Source organism: Haliaeetus leucocephalus, unplaced genomic scaffold (assembly GCF_000737465.1).
Source record: "Haliaeetus leucocephalus isolate CR32 unplaced genomic scaffold, Haliaeetus_leucocephalus-4.0 Scaffold140, whole genome shotgun sequence".
In the NCBI taxonomy this organism is placed as follows: domain Eukaryota; kingdom Metazoa; phylum Chordata; class Aves; order Accipitriformes; family Accipitridae; genus Haliaeetus; species Haliaeetus leucocephalus.
The window spans coordinates 16,683,404-16,696,364 of record NW_010972576.1 but is presented as its reverse complement, the minus strand read 5'-3'; the positions used below and the strand labels follow the sequence as shown (position 1 = coordinate 16,696,364).

Sequence of the window (12,961 nt, the reverse complement as noted above, 5' to 3'; positions counted from 1 at the left end):
AAATAGGTGTTAACAAAAGATGTGGGTTCGATATCCCCGTCCTATCTCTCCCTGCTTCCCTGTCTTCCCAGCATTTATCATTTTTCTGGCTCCGCACATGGGGAGCAGCCCATCTTCTCATCTATAGGCAGGGACTGATACTCCCATTAAGAAAACAAGCAGGGAAGAGGAGGTAGGGATGGCTTTTCAAGGAGCAAAAGCCCAGCTGTGTCTTGGAGTTTCCACGTTTCTTGCTGCTTTACCGTGTGCTTTGAATAGACTTGCACCGATTTACACATTTTTGTTAATGGCACGGAGGGCTGTTTCCAGGGCAGAAAGAAAACGCAGCGTTTCTGAAGTTTTTGCATAATTTTTCACCAAGAATATTTTTCTCAGTCCGGTTCTTTCTTAAAAAATAATATGCTGGGTTTATACCTGAGCTTATCAACTGAAAATACATTTGAAGGAAGAAAAGGTTGTAGCTTTGCCCATGCCGCAGTGTGTTTTGTCTTCAAAAACACTGACCTATCCAGCTGCCCTGGTAACAGTGCCTTTGAAGGATATTTTGGTGGTTTATCCGTTCCCCACCTGGAGCCAGACCTCTTGATGTCCATGCAGTTTGCATGTCCCATAGCATCAGGCTGATGTCTTTGTCCACAGGGAGGATTTTAGCTCTGGATACTTTGCTTGGCTGGCTGGTCCAGAAGGGCTGGTTTTCATCGGAAGGCTCGGACTGATGAGTTTGATGTAGGGCAGCTGTACTGGGTCTAACCTTGCGCTGTCTGTGTGCCCCCTGCCAAGTTACCAGTGCTGTTACAGGGTGGGCTCAGCTGCTTACATTGCTGCTGCTGTCCTGTTTATAGCCCACAGTATGGAAATACATAGGTGCTGTTTGGAGTCAGCACTATATGCCAGGCTATAAGCTGCAGAGGTTCAGCAGCTGCTGGGTGAACAGGCAGAATGTTCCAAACCAGCAAGAGGACAGGCAGGTGGGATGGGAACCATACTAGCTATCCCGACATGCCCTATGCCACACTCTCCAGCAGAGCCTTAAAAACAACTTTCCTGGTGTTTTCATGATTTGGACCACAGTCTGGCCAGACTCAGTGGCCCTCTCCCTTACAGACTGAGTCAGGTGCTGGGCGGTTGGAGGGCTGCCTCCATTGCACTCATGGCTGATCCAGGAGCTAGCAGGGCAGAGAAAACCCCACAAACATATTTATTCTCCTTTGGCTGGCCCCGAGACCCATGAAGAAGTGGAGATCACTGAAAAATAAAGGTTACAGCACCCTGGAATTGTCATCCTCCTGCCACCCCACCAGAACACAGCCATTGTCATCATCAGGGGCTCCTTTATCTCAGAGCATCGCTTGGTATCAGCTGACTGGCATTGGTGTGGCCATGGGCATGTTATGAGCGCTTGGACCTACCCCTCACATCTTGTCTCCCTCTCTCTTCCCCGCACTCCCAAGGTTGGCTCTGTGGTGGCTGTCGGCTGGATCCGCTCCAAGAAAGCTGTCGACTGGCGCCTTTTCCGCAACATCTTCCTGGCATGGTTTGTGACTGTGCCGGTGGCCGGCTTGTTCAGCGCCGGGGTGATGGCACTGCTGATGTACGGGATCCTGCCTTACATCTGAAGAGCCTCCGCCAGTGGGAAAAGGGGAAACGGCCAAGCTACTACCGAGGGGAGAAGCGTTCCCATGAAAGAACCAGTCAGAGAGGATCCATCTTCCATATCTAACTTCTTATCTACTGTACATAACAATGTGTCATATTGGTGACATGGTGATGTGGTGCCATTTCTTATATATTAAAGAAATATATATGCATATAGTAGGTAACAATACCTAAGTTATATTATCAGTGGGGTGAAAATAATTGCCTAGAATTTAATATTTAGTAAAATTTGTACATAGTGTATCATTTTGGTGGCAATTTTTTAATCTTTTGAAGAAGAGTATGGATTAGGAAATGTTTCTTGTCCATTTGATATAAGAAGAAGCGAGGTACAGGACTGTGTAACACATGAATTTTTTTAAAGCTATTAAGATACTGGAACAAAATAAAATGTGCAGAAGTGCTTTTCATAAAATAACTTTGTTCATATCATATTGACCTTTGTGTGTCATAGCGTGATGGTTATGGCTGTGTAAATACTTACAAACAGTAACTTTTAAATGGTGCATTTCCCTTATATATTTTGGATAAGAAAGTTTAGGAAGTACCAAAGAAGCAGGGGAATAGCTTGCCGATATTATGTTGCTGTCTACAGGTGTGGGCGTGTGTTGTGTTTTCCCACCTCTAATTCAACACTGTTTTCACCAGGCTCCCGCCAGCAAGGCTAGGATAGTACTGTTCATGTCTTAATGTAACTTTAAAAAAAAAAAAAAAAAGCACACAGAAAAGTTAGTTCTTGTTACTTAGTAGGCAGACCACAGTTCTCCACATTAGCTGATAGTAGACAGACTTCATTTTGTGGGTTGAATTTGAAGTTTCACTGCTCACCTTCTACCTTTCCCCTTCAAGTCTCAGCTCCTGGTTGCCCTGCTGTCAATTCCAGCAGGAGAACAGACCGTCAGTCTCCCCCCTTTCTGTCCATCCAGCCATAGCCGCACCCTCTCAGGTACAGGAGTGGGACCGCGGGGTGCTCAGCACCCCCACATACAGAAACGAAGGGCAGCAGCGGGTAGGAAACAGGCTTAGCTCTGGTTTTGTGGTTGAAGGTATGGGTGCCCGTGGGAGTGCTGACCCACGCAGGGGCTGGCGTGAGGAGCACGGCGAGGATGCGAGCAGATACTGGGTCCCCCCCGGCATATCCCGTCCCACGCCACAGCCTGCCAGCCTCCCACCGTGCTGTCAAGCGCAAGGAGGGGACGGGAGCCTGGCCCTGCGTGGATGGAGGTTGCATGGTAACCAGCATTTGGGATGAGATGTTTTTTCACGGCAGCTCAGGGGGAAATGACTAGCTACATCCTCTTTGGGAAGCACATTTGGGTGAAGGTTACTGTTTTGTGGGTGGGAGGCAAAGGGCAAGGGGTGCCTGGAGGAGGTTGGGAATCTATTACTGTTTAAATGCTGCTAAAATTTTGATAAAATGTTCTTGGTACTCCATTGTGACTTTTCCATTGGTCATTCATACTAAATTTATAATAAAAAGATAAACAGCCCCTATCACTGTTTGCCTCTTGGGTTTTTTGAGCATTACTCAGCCGTGCCAGCCATAACGGGAAGGCTCCACGGGCAGCTAAAACCTACTCCTTGGCATCCGCTGCCTTTTGTTCTTTGTCCCCTGGGGTCAGTGGGGATGAAACCACGCTCTGTGTGGCCCTGACAAAACCTCCCTTTTCTTCCTGCTGTCCCGGCAGCCCCAGCACCCACTCCGCCTAGGGCTTGGCTCATGGGTGTCTTCCCGGCAATGTCTGGAAGCTCTGAGGCTCCTTTGGATGCATTCACTGGGCACTTGCTGGCTCTGACTGCCCCCCAACCCCCCTTGCTGGGGCTCTGCAAGCATCCCCATCGCTGCAGCACTCGGTTTCCAACCCCTCTGAAACCCTAAAGCGATGGTATAAATAGTGCTGGCAAACAGGGGGGGACCGATGAGCAGCAGCTGAGTGAACAGAGCAGCCAGTAAACGCACAAAGACAATTTGGGACCTGTGGAAGGGGGTGGAAGGACTTGCCCCATCTTAGCACTTGCCTAAACAAATGCCTGCCCAGTGGCCCAGCTGCTTGCCACCTTGTTTTATCTACAGAGACAAACCAGACTTCTCTTCTTCCACCGGCAGGGACCTAGCTGTAGCCCTGCCAGACGCAGGCAGCATGCAGGGGGCTGTGCCAGCTCCGGGGAGTATGTGATAATCCCCCAGCACACACGGCTGGGCATCTGTCAACACACACATTTATGAATAAAACTGTTATGAGGGAAATGGCCAGCAAGGAAGCATCTCCAAAATATCCTTGCCTGAAATACAACAACCTTTAATCTGGAGGGAGCTGGAAAACCTGAAGTGACTTTCTCCACACCATAGAGGTGTCCTTTACCACCCCTGGGAAGCAGAATCGCCGCAGAGGAAGCACAGCTGGTGAAATGCCCTGCAAATATGGACATGGTTAAAATGTCCTTCACTCAGACAGCAATCAAAATAGGTATGGGTCTATTTTCCGAGCAAGTAGACAGCGGGGTTTTTGCATTTGCAGCAGCCTGGGGGCCCAGCAGGGCCCTAGAGTTAAGCCTTGTTTAGCCAAGACCCATTTAGCAAGCAGGTGCTGATGGACCTTAACAGAGACGTGGGATGCTTTGCACCCCACACCGCTGCCCCATCCCCTGAACTCAGTGCTATGGCAGAGATTTTCCCACCATGGTTCATGGCCATCAGGGCTACAGCCCCGGGCAGGGCACAGGACTTCATGGTCACCATCAGGCAGACTTTGCTGCATGCTGGGGAGGAGCGTGTGCAGGCTGATGGGGGCTGGATGCTCACCTTTCAGGAAAGGTGAGGGCAAGAAATAGGTCAGGAGGTAAGAGAGACAGAAACCTGATGAAAATACTTATTACAAGTAAAAAGCCTTTTAAGTGAGAAAATGCAGTGTGAATTTCAGAAACCAAAGTGTCTACTGTGGCTCATGGTAAAATCCTTGACTCAAACCATCCTGAGAAGGAGAGCCAGCTGGCAGGGCATGAGGGTGCTAACAGACTCTAATTAACCTCCATCAACCTCTCCTGGTGCCTCCAGCCTCCAACCCACTTGCCAGACTTCCTAGCTTGCCCTGGGACTTGCTTCATGTCCTTTGCATGTTTGTCTGATGGTCACTGGGCTGTTGTTGGGACTTGTTATTGCCACCAACCCTGCTCTGCTTGTGCTGCTTGGCAGTGTGCCCCACACTGGTGAAGTTGCTGTGGCATGGTGACCTGGGTATCCTGGTTTGTCCTCCTCAATGGAGCAGCCTTGTTCTTCCAGCACCCTGCTGCTGGCCTCCTACCTCCAAGGTAAGTGCCCTGTGCACCAGTGACTGGTCAGACTGGCTGAGCACCCCTTGGGGCAGGGGGTCTGCCCGTGCCACAGGTACCAAGACTCGTTCTGGTGTGGGTAACTTAATGCTCCTTGCAGGGCCTTGTGTTGTGAGAGCCTGGAAAATGCAGCTGGGGAATGCCTGGGGCAGGGTGACATGAAGGTACAGGACCCTTGTTTGTTTGCAGTAGAGAGATTTGGTTTGCTTTGTGAGAGCTCCAAGCCCAAACTTGGGGACCTGGGTGCTCCTGGACTGCACGGTGGCAGGGCAGAAGCTTCAGAGAAGCCACTGATACTGAAAAAGACTCGGACAGATACATTTTTGGGGGAACAGATAACTGTTTGAATGAGGGTCTTGTGCAGTTTGTGGTGCTTCGCTAGGGAAGGCAACTGATGAGAAAAGCTTCTCTTTTTCTTTTTTTTTTTTTGAAAGGTTTAAGGATCTCTGGGTTTGTGTTCTTCCTTTTGTTGAGCTTGCTTTAGTGACACTAGTGAGATGGCCTGATGGATCTGATGGAGCATTGATTCCATCTCCTGGTTGCCAAAAGAAAGTCGGAATTGGAGTAAGATTTTATTGCCACTGTGAAGCTTTGTAAGCCTCCTTCTAAGCAGTAAAGCAGAAGAGAAAGGAATTATAAAGCACAAACACATGAACTGTGCTTTTTCCAGAGTTTAAAGGTGAAGTTGTACAAATATCAGAAACTAATTAAGCTGACTGTGTGATATTTAGTTACCTTACATCCTAGGAGAAAAATTTATTTGTTGCACTGAATTGACACAAGCAGACTTTGCTTCTACTCGTCTTGCAAAAGTAACCATTATCTGACCAGTTCTTTAAACTAGGCTACTGAACTTTTGCAGTGATGCTATTTTAGCACTGTATTGATGAACAAACACTTTGTCCAGGGGTAACATTGGTCTGAAAGATCTTATATACATATTACATTGCTTTTTCAACTATTTGCAGTTTTTAAAAGGGTGTTATTTTTCCTAAGCAAAACAGTATTTTTAACTTGTACATATATGCTGTGCTGTTACTAGCTTCCAGGTGCAGAAGCTTTTTGTGTGAGGGGGTGAATGCAAGTAACAAAAGCTTGTTCCCTTTCTTAACTGCAATCAGCTTCCCCTGTAGGCTGGTGCAAGCATGAATTAGACTGCTGTACAAATACATGCCTCCAATCATGGCTTCTCATCTGATAAGCCCCAAATTTAAGGATGTGACATCTGCTGCTGCTTGGCAATGGTGCCACAGTGCAAGTACTTACTGTAGATCATTATTCACTGCTGTGCTTTAGAGGGAGGAAAAGGAGTGGTAGGAGTCCAGCTGATGGCCGGTCCTCTTCATTGCTGTGTTGCAGTCAGCTCCTGGATGGGATCTTCCCGCACAGCAGCATGGTGCATGCCAATTCCTTTGCTGCGAGTGGCTCATGCAGCTATGGAATTTGAGATGCTGCTAAAGAATAGGATCCTTGTTTCTGATCTCTCATTGTCAGGACAGCTGTGGTTTTCAGCCTCTGAAAGCCAACTCCACCAACAGTCCATATCCCTCCTCCAGCACAAAGGGAGAGGATGCTTGTACCTGTGGAGGAAGTTGCCACTGTCAGGGAAAGACAAGGAGGATGTAGTACGCTGCTCTTAAGTGAACCAGGAAGGTGGTCCTAACTAAGTGGAAACGCACTAAAACTTTTTTTGGATGATACTAAACCTGCTTTCCTACTGTGAGAGAATTTATTGCCTTTTTTGCTTGAGGTGAAAAAAATATAGGAAGGTTAATCTGAAAACATTATCTTGCTATCTTGATGTACTTTGTAATGAATGATCTTCTCTTGATCTTGTAAGACAATTTTGAGAATCTTCTTGATTCCTATGGAAAGCATGCACACCTGGAACTGCCCAACGCTTCTGGTCTGAATAATTTTCTGCATGCCTGACTTGTTCCACTCACTCATTCATGCTTCTTATGGATTCCTGGTGATCTCTGTAATGGAAATTGCATGTGGCATGTTTTTCACACTCATGGGCTTATCAAGGTAAAGCTGACAAGTTCTCTCTTCTCAGCCTCTGACTCTGCATGACAACCTGTACTAAGTCTTGGCCGCTTCCAGACAGATGATGACTTCTGTTTCCCACAAGACCAGAGATGCTTTGTTACACTGATAAAGTGCCTGTCACAGAGTGCTGGGGTTAAGTGCTGCTCAAAATACACCAAAAGCAATGGGGAACTGGCACAAGAAGTGATAATGAAAGGGAGAAAGGAAAGTTCAGGCTAGACCCAAGCACTGTGAAGAGCTTGGCCCCTTATGGGGAGAACGGCACATTCAATTCAGTGGACAAGCTTTGGATGGTAGACAAAGGTGAATGCATCAAGTTTTCTTGGGTCACAGTCATGTGCTGTGTCTACTTGCTTTCCAAAGTTTTAGATAGTTTTTCTAAGCACTGTGAAGAATTTGGATACAGCAATCCGTGCCCAGAATCTTTGAGACAGCACTTCTTCAAGAGCTACATTATATAGAGGCTGGCTAACAACCTTTCTACTTATTTGGGTTATTGTTTCTAAGCACTGCAGAAAGAGGTTAAAAGGCTATATCAATTTTCAGGCTGTTCTCTTCCATAAAAACCTGTCCTTCCATCCCATCTTTATCCCAAATAATGTTTGTTAAGGAAGAGTTCCCCTTCCTTTATGAAGGCTGAGGTGAATGCTCTTAGATATCATTTGAAAAAAATCTCCCAGAGTCTCTGAATATTATGACAAAGATTTCTTACTTGTTTGCTTCATTCTTTCATTTTGGGTAGTTTACATCAAATCAATGTAAAAATATTTCCTTTGTTACTGAAAATTACTCCAGTTCCCCTTCACACAGGAATATATAGAGACAAAAAGTTCTACTTTGTAAGACTAAAGTTTGTAACACCCATTAACAAATGCAAGGTGTTTGCATATGGTGTTGATAAAAACCACAAGTACTGGGATAAGCAGAAAGGGTAGAAGTAAATGAGGTATACTAACAATACCAAAATAGCCTCCAAAGATCCGGAGGTTGTAGCTGAGACACACAAATAATGGTGGAAGTACAAGCTGCTGATGCAAAACCAGAAGAGAAATGGTGGCTACAGAGATGACAGTGGCCCTCCCCTAAATTCACCAGCTTACATGGCCTTGGTTAGAGTAGATTCAACCTGCAATCTGTTGCTTTTATTCTCATGCCAGCATTAGATATAGGGCAGAGGTGACCACACATTTTGGATGGAGGCACGGGGAGGGTGGTCACAGTGCAAAGCGAGCAGTCCTTCTCCTGCCCTGAACTATCCTCCAACCCACCAGGGCACTTGCTCTTATTCTGCTCAGCCAGTTTCAGCAGTAGTACTCAAGGACTACATTTCCACTTAATTTAACTGAGAAAGGCTGTAGGGCTTTACTGCTATCATTGTTTAGCAGTTATTTTTCCTGAAGCTGCAATTATCGCTGCCAATGCAATCCAGCGGGTAATGGAGGAAGTCAGGACAGTATATGCTTCAAAACCTCTCAGGTGCTACCTACCCATAACACTTATTTGTGAGGTTCCCAGTCTGAAACGTTTTCACTTCAGATCCTGGTCAGTTACATTTGCCATTAAGATTCTGCATATAAAGAGCTAATAAATGTTTTAATACATTTTTCATGAAGTTATAAAATCCAGTGGACCAGTGAGTTGTTTCTACCTGCAGCCTGTAATAATCTGCAGCGCTCACTGATGTATTTATAACCATCTAGAGATAAGTGGCATATGTGATAGCACTTCATACTCATTTAGTAACCACATATCGCCCACTGGAGAATGTTCCTTTGATATGAAGTTGAATCATAATTTATTACTCAGAGGACATAATTTAATCTCCATTCACCATCTAGCCAAACAGAAGGTATCATTGTTTACTTTCAGTAGCAATTCATTGCTTTTGAACCAAAAGGACAAAAGAAAACCCTGAACCATGCATGAACACATGCAATGAACAAACCTGCTACAAAGCTTCTGATAGAGAAAGAAGAAAATACTGGGCAAGGAAAATTTGCCACCCTTGGAAGAAAAGGCTCAGTAATACAAAGGCAAATTTTTTACCAAACTTACTGAAAGAATGAAAAACTAATGAATTATCCAGACAATATCTGGGATTAAAATTGCAAAATAAGGGCTGTCTTGGTGTAATTATTTTGCATGCTCTGCTTATTCCTACTCAATACTACAGTGCTAGATTCCTTTAATCAATTAAACAGGTACACTGATGATGCAAAACAAATTAAGTGGAATAACTTTGGACAGGATTTGCTTCTTGATTTGTCCTACCTTCAGCCCGCAGTGTGCTAATGCAAGAGTGCCATCAAGTGGTACAGCAAGAAAGAACTTGGCCAAGAACTGATCCTCTAGCTTAAGCCTATTAAATACAGGAGACCTAGTGTCTCCTGAAATGCCACGGTTTTAACCGTAAATAACAAGTGACAAATATTGATATGCCACATAACACTAGGTGGGAAAGAGCTCTATGGCTGGGGTTACTGGGCATGTAACTACAGGGGCAAATGTCTGTTAATTCAACAGGCTTTGAGGCTCTTGTAACAGGCTTATATAAAAATCCAACCTTTTTAAAGCCTGCCAAAGGCCCTAATTATCATACAGTGTGGTGTATGTCCCACATAACAGAACAAAGCAGCTCCTGAATGACCCTTCTGAGGAACTGATGAGCAGCATGACTTGTTCAGACAGATGATGCTGATTTCAATGCAGCTCAATTCAGCCCAGAAGGGAAACTGCCACTGTCATCTGGGACCTGCTGGTAGTGCCTGGCTGGTGAAAGACCTGTACACCTATGTGGGGATACCAGGAGATCCTCCGTTCTCCTCCTTGCATTGCTTCCAGCCATGCTGGAGCTGATGAGTTAAGCTCAGAAATGTCCGATTGGGGTCAGGGATACAAAGGGATTAATTTAAGGACATGAAGAATCCTTGCTGGGGATTTCTGAGGGACCTACACCCCTTCCATCACCGAACTACCTCAGTATTTCAAACCTGAATGCATCAATCCCTCTATTACTATGGGGAAGTGTTTTACTGCCTTTTTTTTTTTTTTTTTTTTTACATCGAGGTAACTTGAGCACATACAAGGGAAAGGTCATACAGGTCATACTTCAACAGCTGTTAAGGCACCTGTACTCAGTAAAATCACTAGAAGTTAACTGCCCCTAAATACCTTTACAAATACAGTATTAGGCAATATGCCTCAGAGCATACAAGTACATACATTGCACAAACCCACTGTTTCCCTAGCCCTAGGTGTAGTGGATGGTAAGACCAAGAGCATCATAAAGTGGATCTGCTAGTTTTCAGACGAGGCTGGCGTATATTTGCTTTTAGCTCTTTTATATATATATATATAAACTTATAAGTTACCACTGCATTTTCAATCCTGGTGGAACTCAGCAGCAGATCCCCTATGCAGATTTTTTTCCCTGGATATTGCCTGATGCCAAACACATCTCAACACTGCCTGCTTCCTTTGATGAAAAAAGGTAATGCAATTGTGTTAGAGTGCAACTCCGCAAGACAGTGTGTGATTAGCAGATAGTCACAGCCGTGTTGAAGCAGTCATTTGAAATAACAGAATAGGAAAATGTGAAGGAAAAAGAAAAATATGAGCAATAACCAAAAGATTGTTTGGAGAGCACCAGTAGTTTGTGGTTAGCAACAGAGAGATGTTTGAATCAGGATGACAATCGTTTATTTTCTAAAAGCGAACAAAAACTTCCTTTCCAAAGCAGCTTGTTCTCACTGTCAAAAGCACTAGGAAACATCCAGCTTTCCTCTTTTTCAGTACTTGTGAAGACTTACATTCAATACAGTTATCCACGGTCAGCTGAGCTGGGATATCTGTCTGTATTTGTCTTCTCACCCACAGCCAACCTCCCCTGGCAAAAAAAAGTTCCAGGAGCGTAAAGGGGGCCCTCATTTACTCCTTGGGGAGTATCTGTAATACTGGCATGCTGAAGTATCCAGGTGTTGTGTTCTCTTTATTATCCGTATTTACATGGAGCTGTAGATAGGAAAGCAAAGGAAGAGAGGAAATGGCAATACACTGAATGCCAAACAGATGAGGGTTGCTTCCAATAGTTAAATGGCTAGAGGAAAACTTTGCAAAGATTTTAAATTACTGTATTTACATGCTATATAATTTGTAGTCCAGGAAAACTGGAAAAAACCCAAAGCGAGCTTCATTATTAGTATCATAAAAGAAACAGTAAAACATATTGCATACTGACAGACTTTCTAAACTATCAAGGAAGTGTGAGTGACAGGGAAAAGTTCATCAGAAGACAATGGCAAAGAATGAAAGGTAATTTAGTAGGAGATATGTACCCAATTACCTGGGAAAGCAAGGAAAGGAGGAAGGAACAGTGTTTACTAAAAGTAAAGACACAGCTGAAAGTGTTCATTATTAAAATTGCAGTTATTCTCCCCTCACTGCAAATGCTGTTGGAAAAGTAAACCTGCTGGTAGGTGAAGGTATGGCTAAGACATGGGAGGCTTGGAAAGTAAAGCACAGGCTCTGCTTCTCAGGTTAAAGTGGTCAAAGAAAGTGAACACCAGAGCTTCCCAGCCTCTTCCAAGATGCCACCTCCCCACTACCATGGTGAGCAGTCCTGTCTTGTCAGGCTCAGGTGACTGCAATGCTGGTTCATGGAAAGGGCAATCCACCCTCTGCTCTTCAGCTCTTCTATTGTAACACCCTGACTTCTTTTTTTTCCTCTTTAAAAAGCAAACCTTAAACGAGCTTTTCTGTTTTCCCCAGTGTGGATAATGATGTGATGCACAGTCCTCTACACCCAGATTGGCCCAGGCTCTCGCTTTCTGTAGAAGTTGGTCTGAAGTTTGCTGCTAACAGATCTGTATCAAAGAAGGGTCATCAAAGCTGAAGGCAGTGTAACAGGCAGCATCCCATAGGTACTCATGATCTAGCTATATTTGCTGTAAGCCCCACACCAAGCCTGCAAAAATGAATAAAAAGACTCCAATTCATGGAAAGCTAGTTCCCAAGCATGTATTATTAAACACAGCAGCTTTCAAGCATCTCTGTTTATGTATGTAAACCTTCCTCAGGGAAAGTGGGCCCAGAGTTCAGTGAGACTAATGGTCTGTATGTAACAGGTTGAGCTACCGTGCAAAGGTTCGGAGGATCAGAGGTAATGGTGTTGGAAATCTCAATGGCAGAGAAGTGGTATCTCACAGCAGTAGGATGGAAATTGCCTGCCTCTCTTTACTGTCTTAAAAATGAAGAAGTTGGCTTAGATGAGGTTTTAATTGAATTTACCTTTTCCTTTCATCTGCTTTTCAGTCTTCTTATTGCAACTTGTAAGGCTTCTCCAGCTTCCAGGTTGACCAGGTTTAGGGCTCAGAGAACAAGTCCTGCATTTTGGGGAGGGGCTTGAAAAACAGAGCCCAAGTCCTGTGTTTTGGGAGTTTGAAACCAGGCTCATCTGGGCAGCTTAGGGTCTTGAAAACAGAGCCCAAGTCCTGCGTTGTTGGGGCTTGGAAGCAGGTTCATCCGGGCAGCTTTGGGGTTTGAAAAAGGAGGCTAAGTCCTGTGTTGTTGGGCTCAGAAACAGTCATGTGGTTTTTGGAGGCTTGGCTCATTTGGCCAAGCTTACGGCTCAGAAATTGAGGCGAAATGCTGAGTTTTGGGGACGCAGAAACAGAGACTACTGTTGTGTTTCTGGGGGCTTGAAACCAGGCTCTAAATTTTGGCCAGTTTTGGGGCCTGGAAAACAGAGACCAAGTCCCGCGTTGTTGGGCTCGGAAGCAGAGACCGAGTCCTGTGCTTTGGGGCTTGGAACCGGGCCCGCACTGCCGCTCCAGGCCTCGGCGTGTGGTGTGCTCGGGCCCGGGCCCGGGCCCGGAGCGCCGCAACTCCCGCCTGCGGCGCCAGGACGGAGGCGGCGAGGCCGGGC

At 45.4% G+C, this 12,961-nt stretch overlaps 1 protein-coding gene across 1 annotated transcript in view; it reads left to right on the top strand.

Annotated features, from left to right (window-relative positions):
- Positions 1-2,961, top strand: part of SLC20A2 (solute carrier family 20 (phosphate transporter), member 2) — a 39,688-nt gene extending 36,727 nt beyond the window's left edge. The window contains exon 11 of the mRNA XM_010586254.1: positions 1,452-2,961. Coding sequence (XP_010584556.1) covers positions 1,452-1,616 — 165 coding nt within the window. The 3' untranslated portion in view covers positions 1,617-2,961. The remainder of the gene's footprint in view (positions 1-1,451) is intronic.
- Positions 2,962-12,961: the final 10,000 nt, after the last annotated feature.